At 35.9% G+C, this 25,318-nt stretch overlaps 1 protein-coding gene across 4 annotated transcripts in view; it reads right to left on the reverse strand.

The window, feature by feature from the left end:
- Positions 1 to 6,849: 6,849 nt before the first annotated feature.
- The window catches only part of SH3GLB1 (SH3 domain containing GRB2 like, endophilin B1), a 35,608-nt gene continuing 17,139 nt past the window's right edge, over positions 6,850 to 25,318 (reverse strand). For 2 of the 4 annotated variants that reach the window (XM_035018124.1, XM_035018122.1), the window contains exons 5-10: positions 23,788 to 23,880; positions 20,030 to 20,116; positions 14,399 to 14,488; positions 13,902 to 14,002; positions 8,183 to 8,408; positions 6,850 to 7,796 (exon numbers count right to left, since the gene is read on the reverse strand). In XM_035018124.1, coding sequence (XP_034874015.1) covers positions 7,689 to 7,796; positions 8,183 to 8,408; positions 13,902 to 14,002; positions 14,399 to 14,488; positions 20,030 to 20,116; positions 23,788 to 23,880 — 705 coding nt within the window. In that variant the 3' untranslated portion in view covers positions 6,850 to 7,688. The remainder of the gene's footprint in view (positions 7,797 to 8,182; positions 8,409 to 13,901; positions 14,003 to 14,398; positions 14,489 to 20,029; positions 20,117 to 23,787; positions 23,881 to 25,318) is intronic. The other 2 variants (XM_035018121.1, XM_035018123.1) reach the window with 2 other exon arrangements.

The following is a 25,318-nucleotide window of genomic DNA, read 5'->3' on the forward strand; positions in this document are numbered from 1 at the left end:
TAATCAGCAAAAAAAAGCCATTCTCTAACAAATTATGGTTTTGTAAAATACAAATAGTGATGAGCATTGTTTAAAATGAACTAGAGGGGCACCTGCGTGGCTCAATCGGTTAAGTGCCTGCCTTCAGCTCAGGTCATGATCCCAGGGTCTTGGGCTGGAGCCCCTCATCGGGCTCCCTGCTCAGCAGAGAGTCTGCTTCTCCCTCTTCCTCTGCCTTTCCCCCCTGCTTGTGCTCTCTCCCTCTCTCAAATAAATAAAAATAAAATAATAAAATAAAAATGAACTAGAGTCAACTGGAAATAATAATAATGATCGATTCTGGAATTTATTCTCAAAGAAAAGTAGACATGCATTTTCTAGGATATTGATGTGCAAAAGGAGCAATGCTTCTTAGGGCAAACACACATATAATAGGACTAAGTCTGAATCATTAGTACATCTTTTGTAGAAATTAGAATACTGGAAGCAGCTACAGGGATTGCTGAAACTCAGCTTCAGGTGTCTAGGAGTTAGGGGACACAGAATCCCTGTCCTTGAGCTCAGCTAGGTTAGCAAGTAATTGCAATTCAAAGCAATAAATGCCATAGTTGAGTTACACACACACACACACACACACACACACACACATATATATATGGATAATTAATTCTGCCTGAGGGAGTCCAGAATATCTTTGTAGAGGAGGGAGCCTTTGAGCTTGCTCTTAACAAATGAGGGTCTTCAGGCAGGCTGAACAGAGAAAACCGCACAGAAGGCAGGCAGCCATCGGAGTATGTGGTTGCCAGGGACTACCTACTGCTGCTCGAGTTTCAAACAATGTCACTAGAACATGGGACTAGGCAGAAACATCTGCACTGAACCCTGGTGCATCAGGCTTCCAAAAAGTTGCTTACAATAATAGCCCATTTTCTTTGGCCTCATAATTATTTAATATCTGCTTTGTTCTCATAAACCTGAAGCCTCCTCTATAGGCTTCCTTCTTTACATCCCTCTTCAGTTCTCTTACTCCTCACTTTTTATTGGTTGAGTAGCTCCCAGTTATAGTCAACAAACCAGAGGTTAATTTAAACTTCCTGGGGTTCATCCAAATGTGATGAGTTGGTTTCTGGGGCTTTGTCTGCTATGATTACTGTAGCTGTTAACCCTGAGACATCTATCTTTTGGAAATACTGCTGAGCAACTTTTATTTTTATTTTTTAAAGATTTTATTTATTTGACACAGAGAGAGAGAGACAGTGAGAGAGGGAACACAAGCAGGGGGAGTGGGAGAGGGAGAAGCAGCCTTCCCGCGGAGCAGGGAGCCCGATGTGGGGCTCGATCCCAGGACCCTGGGATCATGACCTGAGCCGAAGGCAGATGCTTCACTACTGAGCCACCCAGGCGCCCCACTGCTAAGCAACTTTTAGAGTTCAGATACACGTCTAAATAAATTTCTTTCATTAGAGATCAATTCTGATCTCCAGTTCTGGAGATGCTATTGGGACTTTGCTAATTGCCATTACCTTTACTGAGCTGAGCCTTCTGTGGCAGCTTCTCGCAGCCAAGTGTGGGCTAGTTTCAATTAGAAGGGGAGGTTTGGCATGGTTGGCATGTCCAGCTCAGTATTTTAGAATAATATGATTACCACTTTGATACATGGCCATAAAAGCACAGTAGTTGAAATCTATTATACACCTTGTCTGGGAGTCTTAGCTTGTTAGATACTTGAATACCTGAGTGTGTGGAAAAATCAGGCAGCTTTTTAAAGAACCAGATTTTGTAGGTATAATAGGCTATACCAGGCAATATCCATTTTTTTTTAATTTTTTACTTTTTTAAAAGATTTTATTTATTTGACAGAGAGAGACACAGTGAGAGAGGGAAACACAAGCAGGGGGGTTGGGAGAGGGAGAAGGAGGCTTCCCGCCGAGCAGGGAGCCCGATGCGGGGTTCGATACCAGGACCCAGGGATCATGACCTGCGCAGAAGGCAGATGCTTAACGACTGAGCCACCCAGACGCCCCAGGCAATATCCATTTATTATGACAGCTTACAGGAAGATTTGGCAATGGCAGTGATATTTACTCCATAGAGGCTGATAACAGCAACTGCTCTAACACACTCAGCCAGAAATCCTAATAAATTATCTACTAGGTGCCAGCCACTTTGTCCATAACATGGTAATCCTTTCAATCCTACAAGGGAGGTTTGTATTATTCTCATTCTAGAGTTGAGCAAACAGGCTCAAAGAGGTTGACCGACACAGAACCAGGAAACCAAGTGGGAGAGCCATGTTCTGCTTACCTTCCAAAGTTTCTTTTTCCCCTCTGATGGCTATGCTCTCTAAAACCAACAAGAAGTCTGCATCAGACTTACCACAAGATTCCAGTCTACTTAAGATTGTTCTCCTACCGTTTGAGCAAAAGTCAGAAATGTGATTGTGCTTCTGGGAGACTGAATTAAAGCAAGGAGCAAGCTAGTACTACAAACATTCCCAAAGGATCACAAAACACCTAAGAGAAGGTAAAACGGTAAATGTCATGTTGGAATAACTTAAGACTGATCTTGTTTTAATTTTGTAAGGTCTTTTTATCTTCCTCTTGCACTTTATTTTTAAACTGAAGGCCCTAAGAATGTATGGTTGGAAGCCCTTCAAAAGAAACAGTTTTTTTTTTTTTTTTTTAAATATACTACTGATAAGTGTAAATTGGTGAGTTTTCTGGGGGGCAAAGTGGCAGTAACAAAAGCTTTTAAAAACTGGCATATCCTCTCCACTAGCAATTCCATTTCCAAGTATTCATCTTAAGGAAGTATTAAGAACACACAAAAGATTTAGCAACATGATGTTCTTTAAAGCAGTTTATTAGTGAAAAATTGGAAACCTAAAAATCAACAATAGTTTGATAAAATGTGGCACATATGATGGAATACCATGCAGCCATTAAAAAGATGTAGAAATATATTTGACACAGCAGAATAGTTATGGTACTGTCAAGTGAAAAAAAGTTACAAAACAGTATGTACAACTTGACTCCATTTAAAAAAATGTATAAATGCACAGAGAGTCTGGAAGGCTATGCACCTAAATAACAGTTCTCCCAGAGGGTGGGATTATAGGTGATTTTTCTTTTAAACTAAATTTTCATTTTTTTCCTTTTTACCAACACATCGATGATTTGTATTATTAAAAAAGCATTAACAATTCTTAAAAAGTCCCCTGTGAAGTAGGAATGGAAGAGCATAGCAACCTGAGGCACAGGGATGTAAACGTTAGTCTGAAACCTCTTTCGTGGTTTGTCAGGGTGCTTTGATGTCAAATTGTCACTGTGTTAAGTGGAACTGTGCATGGTCGTAGTGCTTACCCTTCTTCAGACTACGGGATCCATTCCCAAGAAACCTTCCACAGCAACCGAGTCCTGGCATTCCAAGTACTATTTCCCTTGCTTATGCTAAGCATACCCTTATTATTCCATCACACGCACTTGTAATACAGCCCAGCAAGGCGCCTCTACACTTGAGAGAGCAGTGCTGGGTGACAGTGAGTAAGGCAGGGAGAATTTCTCAAGTGATGTCAGATAGTCCCTGAAGGTGGAAGGCAAGTTTTTGTTGTTCTACTGAAGTGTTTCTCAAACTTGTAAAAACAGATGGCTGGGCGCTCCCCTCCCTCCGGAGTTTAATTCAGTAGATCTTGGATAAGCCTTAGGAATTGCATTTTCCCCCCTTTCATTTGACAAATATTTATTGAGTACATACAATGTGCTAGGTCTTGTACTAAGAGTTGGAAATTTCATTGTGATAAAAGAATTATAGCCTCTACCTCAGCGAGCCTACATTCTAGACTGACAGATACATACTAATCAAATAAATTATAAAACTATCTAATTATGACAGTGCTAGAATACAGTGAAGATCAGAAGACAGTTTTTGTCTTACTACACGGAAGAACTAAGACTAGCTCTACAGCCTCTTCAGGACAAAAAATTCAGCACACGTAAAGGTAGAAAGTACTTGGAAATATGAATTAGCATTTGAAACAAGTCCCTAGGTGATGCTGATAATTGCCTGTCCTGGGGTCTCACAGAGAACCACTGCCCTACTGAATAGACTTTTTTTTTTTTTTAAGATTTTATTTATTCATTTGAAACAGAGAGATAGAGAGAGAGAGCACGAGAGCATGAGCAGGGGAGAGGCAGAAGGCAAAGGAGAAGCAGGCTCCCCGCCGAGTCAGGAGCTAGACGTGGGGCTCGATCCCGGGACCCCGGGATCATGACCTGAGCCGAAGGCAGATGCTTAACCATCTGAGCCACCCAGGCGCCTCCTGAATAGACTTCCTAATTAGGATAATGCAGGAGAAAGGGCACAACTCTCTCCTGTCCTTTTGAGGAGCCATTGCATCATCCGGAGGAAGAGTTGAGGCAAAGCTAGCTAGCTATTACGTGGCTCCTTACTCAGGCTTTAAGTGCTACATACTCAGCAACAGATTTCAAAATTTCAAGCATTTGGGGCTTAGGGAAGAGATTTTTTGAGGAATCCAGTCAACGCGTGGAGGTAAGCTGGGCCTCTCTGGGTAAACAAAACTGTTACTCCCTGTCCTGTGCTCTGTCATCTTTCCCAGTGTATCTCCGAAATGCCCTCCCACACCAGCCCCTCCATTCACATTCTGTCCCTTTGTTCTGGTGGAGAATGGCAGACCATGAGGATGGACTCTCACCCATTGGCGACCCTAGACTCAGGTTTCTTAGTTCTCCTGTTACTCAGAATGAGGCACATTCCCACTTCTGGAACCTAACGTCTGACAATACGCATTTTTCTGACTAGCACCATAAAAAACAATTTAACACCATGACCTCTTAGGTTAGATTATTTTGAGAACAAATGTAGAGATAATCCAATCATTTTTGTCTGTAAAAGAGCCTACAATTATTTCCAAGTTTATTATTTCATTCATATGTGCATCCTTCACATGTTACTATACTTTTAGGTATAGTAACAGGGGCACAGAGCTTATTTAAATAATTTTAAATTGCACCATGAATTATTAGCCTTCCCAAGCTTTTCTTCCATGCCTAAGAACCTTTATGGGCTTTTACCTGAGTAAAAATTAAAACCATGACTTCATAAGTCAAAACCAAAATAAAAAACCCACAAAAACCAAAACCAAATCCCCCTCCCCCACAACAAAACCCCTTTAAAATAAAAAAGCAACAAACATAAGAACAAGTCCACATGTTATGCTGGATATGTGGTAGACAAAGGCACAAGAAGCATTTGAACCTTAACATTATTGAAGGCTGCTGCACATTATTGGGTTATTATAATCAACATTCATTTGATGGAAAACAGGAGGTTCTGATAAAAACTCATGCTGGCTGCAGTGAGGTTAAACCTAAATCTAGGTCTGACTTAAATGGGGTGGAGGACAGGGTTGATGAGTAGAATGGAGCGTGGGTATAAAAGGTATCTCTGGTACACAGTCATAAACAAGGCCTACACTCTGGATTGGTCAGGAAGTTTACAGGCTAACAAAGGGAAACTGGTATTTATAGAATGTTTCTACTACGTGTCAAACCTATCCCTAAAAATGACTTACCATACAAGTTAACATTTGCTATAGAATCCTCACAGTAACCTTAAGGTGGCATAATTATTATCCCTATTTTACTAATAATGAAACAACAGTTTATACAATGGAGTCCAAGCTCAAAGAGCACAGGATGTGAGGAAGACTGGATTTGAACCCAGGGCCATTTCACTCCAGTACCTGTACTTTTTCCCCCTTTACTACTCTACTTCCCATAAACCTAATTTATAGCTGCTGTTTGAGTTGACCTGGATTTTTTGTATGATCTTTTAAAATCTAAACCTGGACTCATGTCACACAAAAGATGGTACTCCAGGCTGCCTGTAGAACTTCCTTTCTGGGGAAACAAAAAGCTCACTCACTCACTTGGTGATATAACTAGCTAACGGCTTGAACAGCTTTTGGGGTTAAGAGTATGGTGATTCACAGTGTGAATCAAAGTATCTTTGTACAATTATAAAACTGCCGAGGAATGTGTCTCAGCACAGAAATAAGAGGGTAACACTACTGTTAAAGTTTGACTGTGAACTGAATTATTATCAACACGTTTACAAAGCTCTTAATTAGGAGCTCTTAAACACATTTTAAAACACCTTTTGTGTTAAGTGTTCATTTTTTAAAGTACCAAAAAATATTTCAATACATTAACATTCTTAGAAGAAATGAACTACACTTTTGCACTTCCTGTGTAAGCCAGACTAAACTACTTTTATTGTCAGAATATGCTACGTTCTCTTGGCTCCAGGCCTGGCACATAATTTTTCTCTCTGCCTGGAACACTTCCTCTCCAAACCATCTCCCACTCCCCAAATCCGAATTAGGTGACTCCCAAAGTTCCCAAACACAGTACCCTGTATTTCTTCTATCATGACATGGACTCTGTTATATGGCAACTGCTTATTTTTCTGTATTCTCCACTGGTCTTTAAGGTCTGCAGGGGGAAGGACTGTGCATCTTGGGGATACAGATAATATCCCCAGTTATCAGCATAGTGCCTGGCCCTCAACAATGAATGAATAACGAATGAATGAATGAGAATGAATGCAGCAGTCCTAATATGGGAACAATCTGACTCACAGCAATGGTCCAAATAGCAATTTTCTGACTGCAAGTGTGGCACTAATGATTTCATGTGTGTTTCATAACCAGGGATCCTGATCAAGATAACCTAAGTTCATTAATAAATATTCAAAATTAGTAGGCTCAGAGTAACCAAAGATGTATTCTGTTTGTATACAATATTCCTCTTTGATGGGTGTAGTTGCACTAATCCATATTTTTGATATGGATTTGTTGTTCTGTAAGAAGAAATTCTCTCTACTGAAGTATGTTCTTAACAGATCCGATTCTGATTATGCATTAAATTGTTCCAACTGAACAATCTTAAAAAAACACTGTTTAGCGAATTGAACTTGTTCCAGATGTTTTAGAACCTTAACTGAAAATATACCAGAGTAACATGGTAATGCTTTTCAAGGACTAGTTTTTCTTAAATTTAGAAGAAATCATTCAGTAGTGTTTAATAAAAACCCCCCAACCCCCCAAAATAAACCACTGAAGATATAATATTGAAATAATTCAATTTCTGTTGGAAAACAAGGTAAACATGGTATAACTGCATTTCTGTTTATGGAAACATTCAGAAATATTATATCTTCCACAAAAGAGACTTATATCTTAGAGCTCTTTTTAAACCAAAAGCTTAAAACAAATTTTAATTTTATTCTTTGGCTATTAATTATACCTAATAAATGAGTCACTGATATCAATTCACAATAAATTTATTTTACATAAAAGAAAAAGCTTGCCAATAATGAAAAATTCAGTAGAAAACAGTTCTTCTGCTTTAAGTTGGAGCTCAAAAGTAGAAGCTGCTTATTAGTGAAACCTCAGTAGAAAGAGAATTTTGTAAGAAAACATTCTTGGCATGAAAGCACTAACATAAATTCTGTAATGAAACATTCACCATGCAATTTTATTGGCAGAAAGGCTGGTTTCTGATGGCTGGTATTTTCTTTTCAGTCTCCTAAGAACATTAACATGGAAGATACTTAAACCTGCTTTATTTAGAGTTAATTGTATATAAATACTGGTGTCATGATGGGTAATCTTTCCATAGTCCACCTATTTAATTGAGCAGTTCTAAGTAGGTAATTGGCACCCTGCCCTTCTGATTTCCCCTTTCCCCCATTAGCCAGTCTGAATCCATTCCAACGACACTGAACACAGTGATCACCTACAAAATAAAATATTTCCAGTTATTAACTATGTTACAAAATAAGCACATAGAAGAATAACCAGATTTATAACCTGTTTATTCATTACTAAAGTTCTTTAAACATTATCATCAACTTTGCTAAAAGATAAAGGATTTTATTAGAGGCAGTTTTAGAAATCTTCTAGTTACTTAGCAGTTAAAAGCTTTAAATATTTCTGTGATGTTCTATTTTGTTAAAGAATAGTCATTTTTTAAATAAAATGTTAATATAACCATCTTAAATATATGAAAGTATTCGCGATAAACTATTTCCAAATAAGTAATGAGGAATTTACAATTTATTATAATACTAGAAGGTATGTCAATCTATGATACAGGTTTTCTTATACCCATATCTTACTCACCTCATCTGCTAGAAGTGATAATTCACTACTGTTTGCAGCATCATAATCATACAGAACCCTGGCCTTCCTACTGCCACTGCACTCCTTAAGGTCAATGAGGTTGGTAGGAGAGGCGATTACTAGGCCACTTGTTGAAGTCAAGGCAGAAGAACCAATCACATTTGATGAAGCAGATGGTACGGGTGCCACAGAAGTTTGATTGTTGTTACAATAACTGGATGGAAAACTGTCGAAAAGAAAATGGCCAATTATCTATTTCCAAGTGACTAGAGCTTCTAAATACCACCACTTGGTGGCAGTGTTTACTTTCTACCAACTTCCACTTGGGCTAAAGATTTACAGCCGTCAGTAGTATTTTAATGACAAAGGTTGCTATCTAACTTGTGCCTCTTGGGCCAGTTATACTATAAAAAATTCATGTGTTAAAAAAAAAAATTCAGGTGTTTTCCAAATATAAGTCCTTGAAAGTTCTTTTCAAAGCTGTCTTCACAATTATAAAGTTAAAAAATGTTTTCCCTGAAAAAATGAGTTTATCCTTAAAACACTTCTAAAAAACCTTTACTAGTATGTTTTATTAATCTTTTCCTGCCTTTAAGAGTTGTTAAATAAAATATCAACGAAAAACTACTTCTACATTAGATACTATCACAAGAGTGAAGTTTTCTCAAGTTAATTCTTTGAGAAATATTTGAATAGCTAGCCAAACTTTCTTTTTTATAAAACTGATCCAATCACATTTTTCTATTTATTCAAATGACAAATATTTATGGGGTATCCACATGTCCAGAGTCACTACCACAAGCTGAAGATACTAAGATGAAACAGTATCATTCCCTTATGGACATACAAACAGGTGAGGACACAGACATTCAAAAAATATGTTTTGACTAATAATTATCATAATGAAGCCTCAATGGGAGAATAGGGCAAATTTCACAAGTTCATTCTGTCTTGTATTTTTTAGGGGTAAAAATAAAAGTTTTATTAGAAATTAGTAAAATCTCTTTGATTGGTGTGCTTATAAATATTTTAAAGATAATTAAAATTTTCAACTTATTTTAAAGCTACTGTTTCTCCAATACTAAGTGGAAAACAGCACAAACTGGCTGGCCTATATTCATTCTCATCCAACCATTTCTAAGGCTGAAAATTTCCTATGAAAATTCGTATTTAAATCTTAATAAATATAAAAGGCCTCATCTGGTAAGGTGAATGAAATTCATCCCTCCATAAAATACAATTTCCTTCTTCTCTATATGACCACTGGGCCATCTGGAAATCACAGTCAGCCAGCAGCATAAACAAGAGTAGTTAAATTCTAGCAGTTCTCCCCTAACCTTTATACTCAGCTGATGATTTGTTTCCTTCTGAACTGAGAAGAAAAAGAACAATCAGGAAACATCTATGCTTTTGTGATCATCTCTCCTCTTACTACAGATGAGCTGTCCACGCTTCTATGGCTAATTTCTTCACCTCTGCACAAAAAGCTCACCTTCTTTTTCCTCTCAAGGATATCACACTAGCAAGTCTTCCTTTTCTTTCCCATGCTATCATATTTCTCCATGTACTGTATCATTCTCATCAGCTTACAAATTTCTCCTATCTTAAAAAACAAAAATCTGCTAGACACACTTTCTCCTCTGGCTGCTGCTTCATTCTTCTGTTCCTCTTTACACTAGAACCTTTGAAAGACTTATCTAAACTCACCATCACAGTCCCTCTCCTTTTGTTCTTTTACATTATAGACAAGCTTTTGCCTCCACTGTTCCACTAAAACTACTCTCGTCAAGGTCAGCAATGACTTCAGTGTCCTAAATCCAATGGTCTATTAACATTCCTCATTTCACCTGACCTATCTAGTGATCAGAGTGGATTCTTTCCCTCCACTTTCCTCTATCTTCTTCACCTGACTTCCAGGCCACACTCTTGGTTTACATCTTACCTCACTGTTCATTCCGTACCACTGCTTCCTTAAGCTCTCTATGTTGGGAGTGCTTTAGGGCTCAACTCTTAGCCCTCTTCTTTTCTCTACCTATACTTACAGTCTTCCATCTGGTCTCAGATTTAAATATCCTTGATAAGCTGACCACTCTCTAATATCTACCTCTAATTTACCCCCCAAACTCCAGACCTGCATGTCCTACAACTGGGTATTCTCCACTTAGATGTCTGATAGACATTTCAAACTTCAAATGTCTAAAACTGGGCTTCTGGCATAAAACTGGGGTGATATACTATCCCAACCTGCCCCTCTTGCGGCATTCCCTATTTTAATTAACTACAGCTCCATTCTTTCAGTTGTTCAGGCCAAACACCTGCAGTAAATCTGGACTCCTTTAAGCCCCATATAAATGAAGTCTGTCAGCAAATCCTATTGGTTCTACCTTTAAAATATACCCAGGGTTTGACTGCTTCTACCACAATCACCCTGATCCAAGCCACCATCATCTCCTGACTGGATTACTGACTAAATTATTGCAATCAGTTCTAAACAGGTCTGTTAGCCTCCACCCATGCCCCCTCACATTTACCTTTAACAGAGGAGCAAGAATGATCCTGTCAAAGGCTAATCGAATTGTATCACTCCTCAGGGCAAAACCCTCCAAAGACTCCTTATCTCTGAGTAAAGGCCAAAGCCCTCTGTGTCCCAGCTTCCTGTTTCCTCAATTCATCTCCAGCCAAGCCCTCCTTACTGCCGTCTGAACATCACAGCTATGTTCCTGCTGCAGGGCTTTTCTACTTACTGTACACTCCCCTGGAGCATTGTCTCTCAGTTGCCGGCCTACCTGCTTTGCTTCCTCTCATCTTTCAAGTCTGTCTTCCCTAACTAGTGTAAACCTCTACTCCTAACCAAGGTCTTCCCTGCTTATTTTTCTCCATAGCATTTATCACCTTCTAATATACTATGTAATTTACATATTGATTTTCTACTTCCCTCTGCCCCCAAATAAAATGTAGGTTCAACGAAGACATGGATTTGGTCTGTTTTGTTTACACTGTATCCTTCATGCCTGAAATAGTGCATTTTTAAAAATTAAAGCAAATATTTCTCTGGTGGATAACACGGTTCTAAGGACAAAAAATCCTAATTTCTAATTCAGGTTTTACTCTAAAGTTAGGAACACCTTTCCTAGCATCTTTTCCTCAGTGAACTCAGTTTCCCCAATATATACATTTCTGAAGATTAAAAAAAAAAAGCTCTTGTTCCCCACATATGTGTGGTTTTTAAAGTCTCTAATCATGGAATGTTACTTTCAAATTTACTAGTGTAATTAGTCCTTGTTTACCAATGAGGTCTACCTATGTCAATTTTGGGGAATTAATGGTAAAAAGAAGAAACAAACAAAAAAACCCCAACCAAACAACAACAAAACCCTGAAAGACCATTTTCACCTTCTAAGAACTTTTATTGATACATCTTAAAAACTACAGACTTTCTGCCACTGTAGCTTGATATATTAAAACCTTCTAATTATTTAAAAATGAAATACACTTACTAATCTTGTGACTAGTGCTTTTGTTTCCTCATCTGTAAAATGTGGGTCCTTTTAGGACCCTCACTGGTGTGAGGGCTATCACATTATATATGAGGTGTCTAGAGGAGTGCCTGGGAACAACTGGAGCCCTTCCTAAGGGACTGCTCTTATTCAGTTACTATTACTACTACCATCACTCTATTATAACCATTAACATTACAACCTGGTTCTACTCTTCAGAAATAGCTTCTGAATTAGTCTGGAATTGGATGATTTATCCAGTTCTGCGTTTGAATATTTCTATATACTCTCTTAAAAAGCATAGCTTGTAACATTAAAGACCTAAAATTCCTCCCACTCTCTATCATTGGTCCTTACCAGTAATCTAATTCTTTGAGGGCTAGAACAATAGTACCCATTTCACTCTGTAATGTTTGAGCTTATCCAAAAGTGCAATAACTAGCATTTTGTTTGAATGGCAGAGTTCCAAGCATTTGTGTGGCTTTAAGCAGAATACAAGTATGAATGGTAACAACAGCAATCCCTTTACTGCACCCCCAGAGTATCAGGACAAAGTGAAAAGGAAGTACTAAGGCTTCCTGGGCTTAAAATAGTTGTAATAATGTGGGGATAAAGTGGCATTCTGCTTTCAGATAGGAATACCATTAACAAACCTTCAAATAGGGGCACCTCGGTGGCTCAGATGGTTAAGTGTCTGCCTTCGGCTCAGGTCATGATCCCGGGGTCCTGGGATTGAGCCCCGCATCGGGCTCCCTGCTCGGCAGGGAGCCTGCTTCTCCCCCTCCCTCTGCTTCTCCCCTTGCTCATGTTCTCTCTCTCTGTATCTCTGTGTCTCAAATGAATAAATAAAAAAATCTTAAAAAAAACAAAAAACAAAAACCAAACAAACCTTCAAATATACAGAAGTATAAATCTTCTATAAATCTTATTGGAATAACCAGTGGTATCAGGCTACAATTCATCTTTAAGATCTAAAATTCGTTTTGTGGATGTGCCTAATTTTGTTCTAGGTCTAGTTTTAAAGGATTAAATGCAGAAAAGAACACCAAAGTGATTTTTTAAAAAACTTATTCCTTGAAAATAACTTTTCTTAATATTTCTCCTTCAACTCTTACATATCACTCCCTTGGCTTTAATGGCTCTTCACTATATAAATCCCCAACTCCTTATCACTACTTACTTTACAAGGCATTGGTGACATGACCCTGTTTACTCTTGTAGCCGTATCTACAATTCCATTCTTAAACACTATGTATACTCCAACCAGAACAAACTACTGTCAGTTCCCTGAATTGCCACTCTCTCTTTTCTCTGGCCTTTTCATGTACGTGTTCTTCCTTTGCCTGGAATATTCATTCCTGCTCCTTTCTTCATCTAGATTATTCCCCCTACGATAATTTCATCTGTGAAACTTTGCCAGACCCACCTGAGTCACAGAGGTCCTTCACAGAAACCTGCACTTCGACCTTTCCACTTACTACCTGGCCTATCTGCCAATGGCCTTTAATTCTACCTAGACTTTAAATATCTAGGTATTTCTACCTACACCTAGCAGAGACCATGTTTGTCCTATACATCATTTTATTTCTAGTGTCACCTTAGAATGTGAGCTCTATAAGGGTAAGCAATTTTGCCTGTTCTGTTTGCTGATATAATTCTAGAGTACAGAACAGTGCCTGGTATATGACAGGTATTCAATAAACATTTGATGAATGAATGACTGAGCTATGCACATTTTGTGCTATCAATACTTTAAAGTATATTAAAATATGATTTTTAATAATTACATTATGGGCTTGAGGTCTTATAGACTATTCTAAAACTTTTTTTTTTAAAACAGTGAACAAGTAATGAGTAAGTATAAATTAGCTTATCTCTAAGGGCAAATAAGTGTCAGTGTAATCCTTCTCAACTAACTGGAAGGTATTTTAAGAGAGAAATGAACTTCAAACACTTTTAAGTTTTCTTTATATAGCATTAAAAAAGTATTCACTTAAATTATGTTCTCATCCTTGTTAAGTTCTTGGATGCTAGGAGAGCTCACAATGTTTTTGCTACCTCACGAGTCCGACACTTTCCTTAAAGAAAAAAAAAATCTGATTTTAAGCAAGCTAATAAAAGTCTTTAATCCTTCTAATCTTCATCTCTATTATTAGTTCACATGCAAAAATCTGAATTTCCTCTCTTATCAAGAGTTTCAGGTGTGAAAAGGAAATTACAACCTTCCCAGTTGTTTCTGGAGGTCTAACATGTACTGGTAACATTGTGCATAGTAAGTCATCTGGGCTTCCACAAAGTCATTCAGGCAACGGAGATGATGGGCCTGTAAAGGAAAGTTACAGTTACTTCTTAGCTCTATAATCTACTTAAAAGTGCTAAATTCCAAGGGGCAACAGACCACAACATGTACTCAGGGAGAATCACCAGTATCTAGCATTCTACTACAAGGCTTACCAAGGCTGACCTCGGTTAATAGTGTAAGAACAAACTATGTAGCCAACAAACACCAACAAATGGCTTTGATGATGGTGGGAGATCTAGGTGATGAGGTGTAAACAAAAATTTAAAATATTTCTTCATATATCTTGGCAAGGGCTATAATTTAAATTTCCTTGATAAATGACTGAAAAAGTTTTGAAGTTCAGTTTTCCCCCTCAAAGTCCCTTAGGACCATCAAAGTCTTCTGTTTCAAATGAATTTCCAGTGAATGAACACTCACATGTGTACTGCTGATTCCCTCTAGCAGAAGTCTTGTAATTTCTGCTTGACGATCAAATTCACTTTGAGTTATTCTCAATTCCTGTTCAGACTTAAATTGGAACATAGCTTTAGAATTTTATTAGAGGACTTAGCTCATTTTATGTACATTTGTTAAGATAGTTTAAAAATCCCCCAAGTAAACCCCAAATGAGAAGCTGCCAAGTCCCTGATTCTGCTTTGTGTTTAAACTGTTCCCTGTTTTCTACACCTTAGCTTTTCTACATTACCCAATTCCTTACCAGTACTTCACTCAGAAGAATCTATTAATGTCAAAGCTTAATGGCATACACATAAAAGCCTACAAACACTACTATGGGACAGTCAATATACTGTCATAACATTTTAAGAATATTGGTTTATATGTATAAAATAATATTTCAAAAAATTCTCCCGCGTGGCTCAGATGGTAAGCGTCTGCCTTCAGCTCAGGTCACGATCCCAGCATAACCCCACATTGGGGGGGGGGGGGTCCTGGCACAGCGGGGTGCCTGCTTCTCCCCGTGCTCATGCTCTCTCTCTGTTATCTCTCTGTCTCAAATAAATAAAATCCTTAAAAAAAATTGTTAAAAAAATTCTCAATTATTACTATAGCTACTTTACTTTGAAGTTAAAGATAGTCTTTAATCTCAAATGAACAAACTTCAGAGTGAAGCCATAGGATTTTAACCTCTTCTGTTTAGTTACCAAACATATCATTTGTTTCTAGGCACATAGTTCTTAGCTTCTTTCAAAGAACTTTACTGCATAAATGACTTTTTTTTTTTTCAGTTTTCTTTCCAAACTTTGCATTTTCAAACTTAAGCATCACTATTATATACAAGATATGCTAGGGTTTTTCTGCAAGTTATGGGGGACCTTTAATCAGTAGTGTGCTGGTAAACTGGCTGGGAGTGGGGTGAATGAGTTCTAATGTGCTGATTTTCATGGTACAAATACTCCAACCACAGCTCATTTCAAGCTACCAAGGTGAAGTCATTGACCTCAGAGCCGGAAAAAGGTGTATATAATAGCACACCACTACTACTAGCTTCAGCCCTCTGATACAGGTTCACTGCTGGGACAAAACAGTTCACTAAAAAATTAACAGGACCTAAAATAGTAAATAATGGCAAAAAACATCTTAAACCTTTAGCCAGAGGGTTGGTAGTAAGTGAGGAAGAGAAAAATAAAATCTCACAGCTCATGCAAAACAGTTAGCTTATCCCACACATGGAATCATCATTGGTGGAAATACCGCTAATAATGCTATCTTCTACTACCTCTCCAGAATGAATAGCCTCCCCATCCAAGTAATTAGAATATTTCCAAGACTGTAGTAAGTATAAAAATTAGGTCTAAACCTTTTCCTTGCACACCCCATCTCCCTTCTCCTTCACTTTTTGGTGGCAACAGTTAACCCAGTGAACCAGTCAAAAAGGAAGTAGCAGCAAAATACATCATCAGTTGCTTTAGTCATTCTCATCCCACTGGCAACAGAGGTGATTAGAAGTGACCACCAGATTGGATTTATGGAAATAAGTTTGAATTACTCAATAATTCAAGAGTTAAAATTAAATTTTACTTGACTGAAATCAGAATGCATGGTGCTTTGATAATAGGGCTGAAGTAAGCTTCATCCAGAAGCTAGCATTAAGTAGGAAATCAAGTCCCAGGAGAAGAAAAGAATCAATGATCCTCCTAAGTGTTAAGGAAAACCAGTTACTTCAGTATTACATTTGCATTATTTACTCTTCTGCTTGGTTGACTACAGAAAAGTTTGATTAGAAGAACCCATAGTAAATCAAAAATAAATAAACTTTAAAAGTAAACAAGACTAGTTCCACGTGGGTCTCTATGAAAGTACAATTTGATTTAATGGCCTTTAGGAGAAATGGCAGAAAAGCCTTCTATTTGGCAATATTTCTGTATAAGGTATAAGCAAGTGAACTAGGTAACAGATTAAGTAACTGGGAAGTTTGAGCATGAAGTGGAAAAAGTTATAAAATGATCTCAGAAAGTATAAGGGGTCAGTCTTCCGTGTTTGGGCAAAATATAAATTATGAAGAAAGGCACCATATTACAAAGCCTAGGAAGTCATTCTTTGCACAATTTAGACTTTGTGTTTAGAAAAGGTAAATGACAGAAGTAAATGAATCTCACTTCCTGAACAAGTTTCATTGTATGCCTGGGGTGGCTGTAGTCAAACCTCCCAAACCATCTCTACTTCTGACCCACGTAACGATCATAATTAATCTGAGAGGCAGAGGTAACTGAAATAGGTTTGGCATAGTCAATTTACTAGGAAGAGAATGATCCATATTAGAAAGATAGATAAAAAGGGTGAATTTAAAGGGTTTTTATTCTGTCCTCCAGAAGACCTCATTCCCTGACTTAATTTTACAGTTAAGACATTAAGTTCTAGGGAAGAGACTTTCTCCTGCCAGAGTATATGACAGCATAACTTGGGTTAGGGAAGCAAGAATTGTTTTAAGATGTAACTTGGAAAAAGGGCAAGAATTTGTTGATCTGTGATATCAGGTCTGGGTAACTGTAAGCTAGAAATTTTGGTCAGGCTTTTGAGGCATTTGCTGTGACAATCTTGTTCTGTCACCTATTTTTTCTATAGGCTTAAATCTTAAAATATTTGAGGAATATGAAGTTTTAAAATTATACATATTTTAAATTATAAAAATGGCAGAAGTGAGAAGTACAGAAGAAAAAAAATCTTCCCCAATCCACTTTGATATATTAAGTTTTACTTACACACCCTGCCCCCCACACACAATGTAAATATTTGTTTTATGAGTTTCTTTCCATCATATCACATATTTCCCTAACTTACAGAGACTGCAGAATCAGAAATTTTTTGGTGTATCTGTATGCTAACCAGAGTGGAAGAGACCCTGGTTTTATTGTTCAACCTATATTCTCTTCCACGTTACTCTATCCTCTTCAAGCTAGAGGTTCAGGAAAAAAATCAGAGGTGAAGGGAGACCTGAAACTAAGTTGATAAATGGATTCCACAAAGGGGGATGAAGAGTGGGCGTCAACAATTTCACACTGGATTTCCAATTCAAAGAATCAAAACCCTCATAACCTATACATGGAACAGACCTTATAGGCAGCAATCCTACAAAGTCAGAAAATAAAAAGTTAACGTTTGGAAAAAAAAAAAAAAAAAGAAGAAAAAGTCAGGGGCCACAATTACCATCTGCCCTCAATCTTCAGCCTGTCCTCATCTGCAGGTCAAATTTTGGTAGGCCTGAACATGAGGAGTAAATAAAAAATGCTTCTGAAGACCTCAAATACTGAAACAAATCTAAAGTCATAATTTATTCCTTAAATTCTTGCTTGACTATTTTATTTCCCATCCTAGAAAAGATTAGGAATGGTAACATGGAAAGAGGGACTACTAGTAGCAGTCATATGGACAGCTTTTAAAAGTGACAGTCTGACACTGAGGGAGGAGACAACATACTTCAAAAACAAACAACGGATCTAATTGTTACACGGTACAATAATGTACATTCATACCCAACTGTAAGTAAAATTAAATATATGTTATCCTGTATTTAATGGAGCAGTAAAATACTATTTTACAGTATTTTCAACTAAAGTGACAGAAGACTTAGCTCTGGTTACTGGAGAGAACAAGCTTCAGCTATCTACAAAATTCATTTGTGTGACATATGATATATTCAGTTTTTACTGAATATACAAGACATGGTGTAAACGGTAGTTTATATAACTGTCATGTAAGTAAACCAAGTATTTAAACTGCTTCTGGCAAGATTACTACTTAATGTAACATTGTATCAGAATGTGTGCAAAGCACATCTCTGTAACATTGTTGCACTGCCTTAGGGAGCTACTTCTAGCCAAACAATCTGAGCTTTCTATAGTAATTTTCAGATTTTGTAAGATATAGTAACAAAGACTATGGCCCCATGGCTGCTGTCCAATAAATATTTACTGAATGAATAACAATTAAATTGTTTCATAACTCTATAGTTTAATAATTTACTTACTTTTGTCACTTCCTCTGCCCAAATCTAGCCAGCATTAAAAATTAGAGAAAAATATAGAGCATGAAAGAAAGTTGGAATTTAACATTTTCTACAACTTAGTATAGAAAAATGTAATTATAGTAGTAACTAAATCAGTACAGCTTAATATACTGTGAAAGTATGCCTTCATATGGATCAATAGTATTAATTTTTGCATCATATACTAATTTTATAAGTTACTACGTAATAGTTTTCTAAAACTGGGAGTAAGTTGTAGTTCTCTCATCTGTAAAATGAAAGGTTTGGACTAAACAATTCCTAATTTCTCATTTAGGTCTAAAATTCTAGAATTTTAGGAAACTAAAATAAAGCAAGGATAAACAGACATTGCTATAGCCACCGGTGGGGCACAATAAACTTGAGATGTAATGAATTTAAAATGACCAGAGTTAAACACATCTTATTTTAAGTAGATGACATCAGTAGCAAAACAGATGCCTAATAAGTGAAATAAAGTTTTGCTAATTGTTTAGGATATCCTTACCTAAAATAAAACCTATGATTTATATGCGAAGTTACCAATGACTGAAATAGTCTCACACATTTTCATTCACCTACAGATAGGACAATGGAAATAAATGAATGCATTCTCTTGCTATCTAAGGAAAGCCCTAATTTAGCCAGGGCTTCATTAATTACAGCAGTTCAGAACAACAAAAATGCATTTTAAATACTCCGTACATAAACTTTCCCATTACATGAATTTTTTTGCCCCTTGTAGCTCAATGCTAATGGAATAAAGGCAGTCAGTTACCTGTGAATTTATTATTAACTGTACTGCAGTTTCCATACTACTTCTATGGAAATAATGTATCTAGGAATATGATGCCAAACACTACATCTATAAATTTTTATTGGCTAATGTTTATGAGTTTTTGGTCTATATTCAGATTTTATGAATTTCTATTTTGTTAAAAATTAAAAATTGCTAACATCTCAAAACTCAAATCCTCAAATCAAGCTCAACATATATATTGGGTACTACAGAACAATTTTCACTCCTGATTCTTGCCCAAAGCTATCACTATTCTGTAACTTTCTAAAGTAAATTAGTACTGGACAGGGAATGGGCCTGGCTACTACAGAAATATGGGGGGTGAGTGTGTCTTGGCATGAAACTGCGTAAGAAATTAATTCTATGTTGAGTTTGGGTGAAAATTAAGGTAAACATCAAAGATACTGAAAAACAAAGTTTGTAAACTTTACACTTTTCTCTAAGTTAAGTAAATTTTGTTAATTTTCTTTGCCAAAAGTGAAAATACAAAGTGCCAGTTAAATTAATGTCTTTTATTAGGTATAAAAGGCACTATATATTTATATATAAATTCATATTCTAAAATATGAATTTGGCATAGCTAATATATTTGGCAATTAGAACACAAAATTTCTATTCTTCAAGTTCCAATATTACTTCAGCTAGTATTCCCTGTATTTTTTGTTGGACTAATGAATTCATGGCTTTGACTACTTTAGACTTTTACAGCAGATAATAGCAAGAGAAGGCACTTTACTCAAGACGTAGAAAACACAGTAGGCCAACAAACCTTCAGCCATTTTACATGCAGGAAGTTGAGCATGTAAGAGAAATTTACCATATTGTTATCTCCTTCAAGGCGAGCTGAGTTTAGTTGCTTAAGTGCATAGGTAAGAGACAAAGAACACATTATACCAATGAACACAGTGAAACAATTACTTCTTCACAATAAAGGACACACAAACAAGTATTAAGAGAGCTGAAAAAATGGTTTTCTACTTAAAAAGACATCTATGTTGTTCTACAGAATTTCACAATAGTGGTGCCTATTCAACTTTTCCAAAAGATTCAGATTTTTAAAGACAAAAAACATGGTTGATGCTTGATTTTAAATTAGAATCATTTAGGAAAAACACATCACTTTAAAGACTGCCAGTTACCTACAATTTTTATTAAATTTTCACCTATGAAAGCCCTTCTGCCTACCCACAACTTTCCTATTCAAAGATCATTTCTATTTTATGAATGTATGATGCCTTCAACCATGTTCTCTTTCAGTCATCCTCAGCCAGGTCTTGGCATACCCTGAAGAAATATGAAAGGTATGTCAATCCTTATATTTTTAATAATATTAAATTATTAATATTATTTTATTAAGCTTTAATAAGCTTTAAATTCTCATATGTGTACATTAAGGTTAAGTTACATGATGGTGCTCAGTTTACAGATTAAAGATTTAGACATATGTGGAAATGCTTAATTGGGCAGAGGGACATTCACAATACTGTGTTATTGAAGATGTATTTTCCACACTTGTTATACCCAAAACTGAGGTTTAAACCTCTAAATATTAGAGAGCTTTGAAACTAGATGATTTTTTTCTTTCCATTAACAGAAGTCCGGAATAATTAAAAAAAAAATTATATAAGACTAAAGCTGGGTTAATTTAAATGCAGAAATTTTATTTGTCTTTGCTTCTTTGACAAGTTTTATACTATTTTCAAAATTGTGTTTTTGTTCATTGTGAAACATTCAAGTAGGTTTTCTTTCTGTTCAATTGGTGTATTTTTGAGAAATGCCTTTGATGTTGCTTTACCATTTTTCAATATGCTAACTAATAAAATACAAGTTAATAAAGTAGCAATATTGGATACAGGCATAAATATTTTCCTGACTTGGCTAAGTCATCAAAAAGTTCAATCTAGTATACTAGATTGTGAACTGAGGGCAGTAGAGATTTTGCATTATTTATCTCTGAATTCCTCAGCAAAGCGCCTTGTACAAAATAAGCATTCAATAAATATAGACTTTAAAAAGAGGTAACAAGAAACAAGTAAATGAATTATTAAAAAAAAAAAAAAGTGCTGATATGCACAGGTCCCAAACCTTACTTGCAGAGAAATAACTACTCACAAAACAATCCATGGAAATTTATAAAGTGAATTCAAAGAAATTCTGGGATTAGAGTCAACTAGGAATGAGGAAATGTGTCAAAGAAAAAAAAAAACAAACACAAACTCACAGTGGTTTCTATTTTTCTGTATTCTTCAAGTAAACAGAAAAGAAATACAGAAAGAAAAAAAAAAACCCACCAAAGATCACAAAATAATAGGCTTTATGTAATAATAAAGTAAGAGGACTTCTCCCTTCTAAAGTATTTCAGACTTACTACTATAAAGTTTGAAGAAAAACGAGTTGGTTATCTAGGGGAAAAGAACACAACTATAATCAGGAAATGTGAATTTCTACCTAAACTAATATTTTAAATATTTGGCTATAGTTAACTTTGTTTTATGCAATATATAAATTCTAGAAAAGCTGTGTATAAATGAAATTGTTCAATAAAGTCATTTGTGTAATTTTTCATTTTTATTTTAAATGTAAATTCTCATGGAAAAAATCTGTCCTCAACAATACTCAGCACAGAAAAACTGTCAAGATCTTTTCCAGATATATCAAAAGGAAACATCTTTCAAAATTTGTCTACTATTATATTTAGTTCTTACACATTTTAATAGCAATGGTAAAATAATTTAGAATAACCAAAGGACCTTATACAGTGTTAAAGCTCTAAGTTTTCTGGAATTTTTCCAGATAAAAAAGATTATCATTATTCTGTAATAGTGCTTGTGAAAGAAAGTTTTGTACTGACACTTGATGACAGTATTCTCATTCCACAATCATTATTGGGCGCATACAGGCATTTTGAATAAAGAGATTTTGACTTATTTCCAAATGATCCTTATTTATCTTAACATTTTTTTCCTGATTATGAAATTAGTATCTTAAAAATCAATTCAGGGGCGCCTGGGCGGCTCAGTTAAGCGTCTGCCTTCGGCTCAGGTCATGATCCCGGGGTCCTGGGTTCAAGCCCCCATTGGGCTCCCTGCTCAGCAGGGAGTCTGCTTCTCCCTCTCCCACTCCCCCCGCTTGTGTTCCCTCTCTCGCTGTCTCTCTGTCAAATAAATAAATAAAATCTTTAAAAAAAAATCAATTTATATTTTACCACATAAATCTATTATTAGCAACTAGAAACTAATCCTAATTTAGAATCTCTTGTCACCTACAGTGTTCATTTTGAAGTTCTGATTCTGTGAAAAGCCTGTTTTGGGAAGTTAGGGTGTTCTTGATGATGACATCATGATAAATCCTGAGGTGAAATAGCCAGAGAATTTCGATTTAATGTCTTGTCAAAGCAAGCTCTTCTTCAGCAGTAATTAATACAGACTCTCCAAAAGGGGAACTGTTTAGAAGAAGATATTTCTAGAAGAAATTTATTCTGCTCATATAGTGTTGGGGTACTTTCACAAGACATCACTGTTTAATCCCAATTTTACCAGTTTTAAATTTCACTATAAAACAAGTCTCAACCTCTTCTTTCCCCAAACAAGGGAGCCACAGTTGTCTTCCACCAGCACTGTGGCCTATGTTCCTTAAGGCAATGATTCTTGATAATGACAGTGGTAGTGAGTTGGGAACAGAAGGCAGGGGGAATGTCATGCTTCTTGACAAAACATATCCCTTAGTATAAGTTAAGAATTAACCTGTTAGCCTCCTCTAATAAATTCAGACTTGTTTATATTATACTATCTGATTAATGTCTTCCATCTTTGGAATGGAAATATAAGCAGTATAAATAATAGATTAAATAAGCTTATAAATAAAACCTTTTAAGAAACTTATAAATACATGTGTATGAATCATTAAATTACTATATTTAATATTTAACCAACTCCATTTAAAATGAAGACTATTCTGAGGTTGATTTTATGAAAAATATATCAGAACTTATGTATCCAAATGGGTTTCCTCCCCTTCAAAATAGTCACCTGGGCGTCCATGCTGCAACTGTTTGAATGGTTTTGGAATTATTCTTGGTGACGCCTTTAGTCAGTTTGACTCACATGTGGAAAGGGTGTCAAGTTTAATTTTTAGGTCACACATTAGCAATCTCAAACTTGACTTATTCTCATCTTAATTACTATCTGTTTTTCTATTTCAAATATAATAAACCTATCTCCAAAAGGATATTTGCCATCATCACTGAGGATATTTAAAGAACATGACAGAACTTTAGGAGCTCTTATAATTTTTATTTTTTAGCAACAGGTGTATCACTGAAATAATACTGCCTGTTGATATGACTACTGTGCACTGATTTGGATGCATTAAGTTCTGATAAGTTTGTTTAAACACAAAAACAATACCCTAAAATCATATTCTACTCTTAGTAATAGACTGTAGCTTGCATGGTATAGGAGTAAAATACTTTACAAATTTTAAATTTATCAACCTAAGATTTTTTCTATGCAAAAAAACACTACTTACTGACGCTCTAGTTTCTGCAGCTTTTGCCTTTTTTAGTCTGGTTTTTGCAGCATCCAAATCCAGCCTTTTATTTTGTAATAGTTTCCTTTCTTTCTATAAAAATAGAAAAGAAAAAAAATAAAGGCTAAAGATGCTAAAATCCAGTAAGAGCATACACATTTAAAGTACCAGTCTCCATTAAATACATGAATCATCTGATAAACAAAGATCAATGATTACAAAATTGGCTATGAAGTAACACTTGACTCCTTTTTCTTATGGTTTTCAATTTTAAAATAATGGAGACATTCTAGATGCTGGGGAAATCTGGGAAAGATGGCAGGTGATGGCAGAAACAAAGAAATGCATATTTTAATATTTTGCAGTTTTGCCATCTAGGGAATGTTTTGCTCTATCATCTTGGCTGTCACAACTGGGGGGTGGGGAGATGTTACTAGGTAGAAACCAGGATGCTGCTAAATATCCTACAATGCAGTACAGCTTCTACAACAAAGAACTCTTCTACCGAAAATGTCAGTAATGCCCAGGTTGATAAACTGTTTCAAACAGATTATCTAGGAAGTGCCAAGGTAAAGGAGGTATGGGCCTAGGTCAAAGTTCCTTGACACCCTAAGTGATCTACCTCAAGGACTGGGCAGGCTCACTTAATGTGCCAGAGCACTGAAAGCAACTCTATTACTACAAAAGGAAATTTCAAATTTATAGAATAATGAATAAACATTAGTATGGTATCTTAGAATTCCTCATGGGAACTTCACCATAACAGGTAAGTTTATAAAAATCCACTGCTTGCTTTATTAATTCTCAGACAGATTTCATATATCACATTTCATCCTACTGACAATCTAATATTTTTTAAATTGTATTTCAACTTGGTGGTTTTTCCTTTGTCTCGGGCAAAATACTTTTTACCCAGAGACAAATTCATTGTACACATACTGAGTTTCTAGAATATTTTATAGTAAGAAATCTGCAAATTAAAGTTTATAGTAGTATTTACAATAAAGAACAATCTTGCAAAAATCTTAGGCAAAAAAAATCCATCTAGATCTTCACTCTCCATTGCTTAAAAAAAACCTAAAAAATAATATTAGGCTTGGGAAAGTTACATTTATTTCTTCAGCAATAAAACACAGCTGTGTGAGGAGAAGATAACAAGACTTCTAGGGATGCAAACAACAGAAAGTTGAACAGCCAGAAATACAGTAATTAGGTTATTGGCTCCCAGTTTAAATGAATAGCTAACATGGCTATACTATGGAGGTATTTTGTGCCATATTTTTATAATCATTCCAGGAATTTCTCTACAAATTTTAGTGCTGGTAATGAACAACAATTGATGTAATCTAAATAACACTGCAGGGACACAAAAATGGAAGTTCTTTATTTTGGTTAGCTTTGTGTTCTGCTGAATATGTACCTAGCTAGATTATTTAAATTTTCTAATCTGCTACATCTACACAGTCCGTAAGAGGGCAAATTATTCATTAAAAAGTGTAATTATATATATAAATTATTTTACTAAAAAAAA

Source organism: Mirounga leonina, unplaced genomic scaffold, assembly GCF_011800145.1.
Source record: "Mirounga leonina isolate KUSES-001 unplaced genomic scaffold, KU_Mleo_1.0 Mir_173, whole genome shotgun sequence".
NCBI lineage: Eukaryota > Metazoa > Chordata > Mammalia > Carnivora > Phocidae > Mirounga > Mirounga leonina.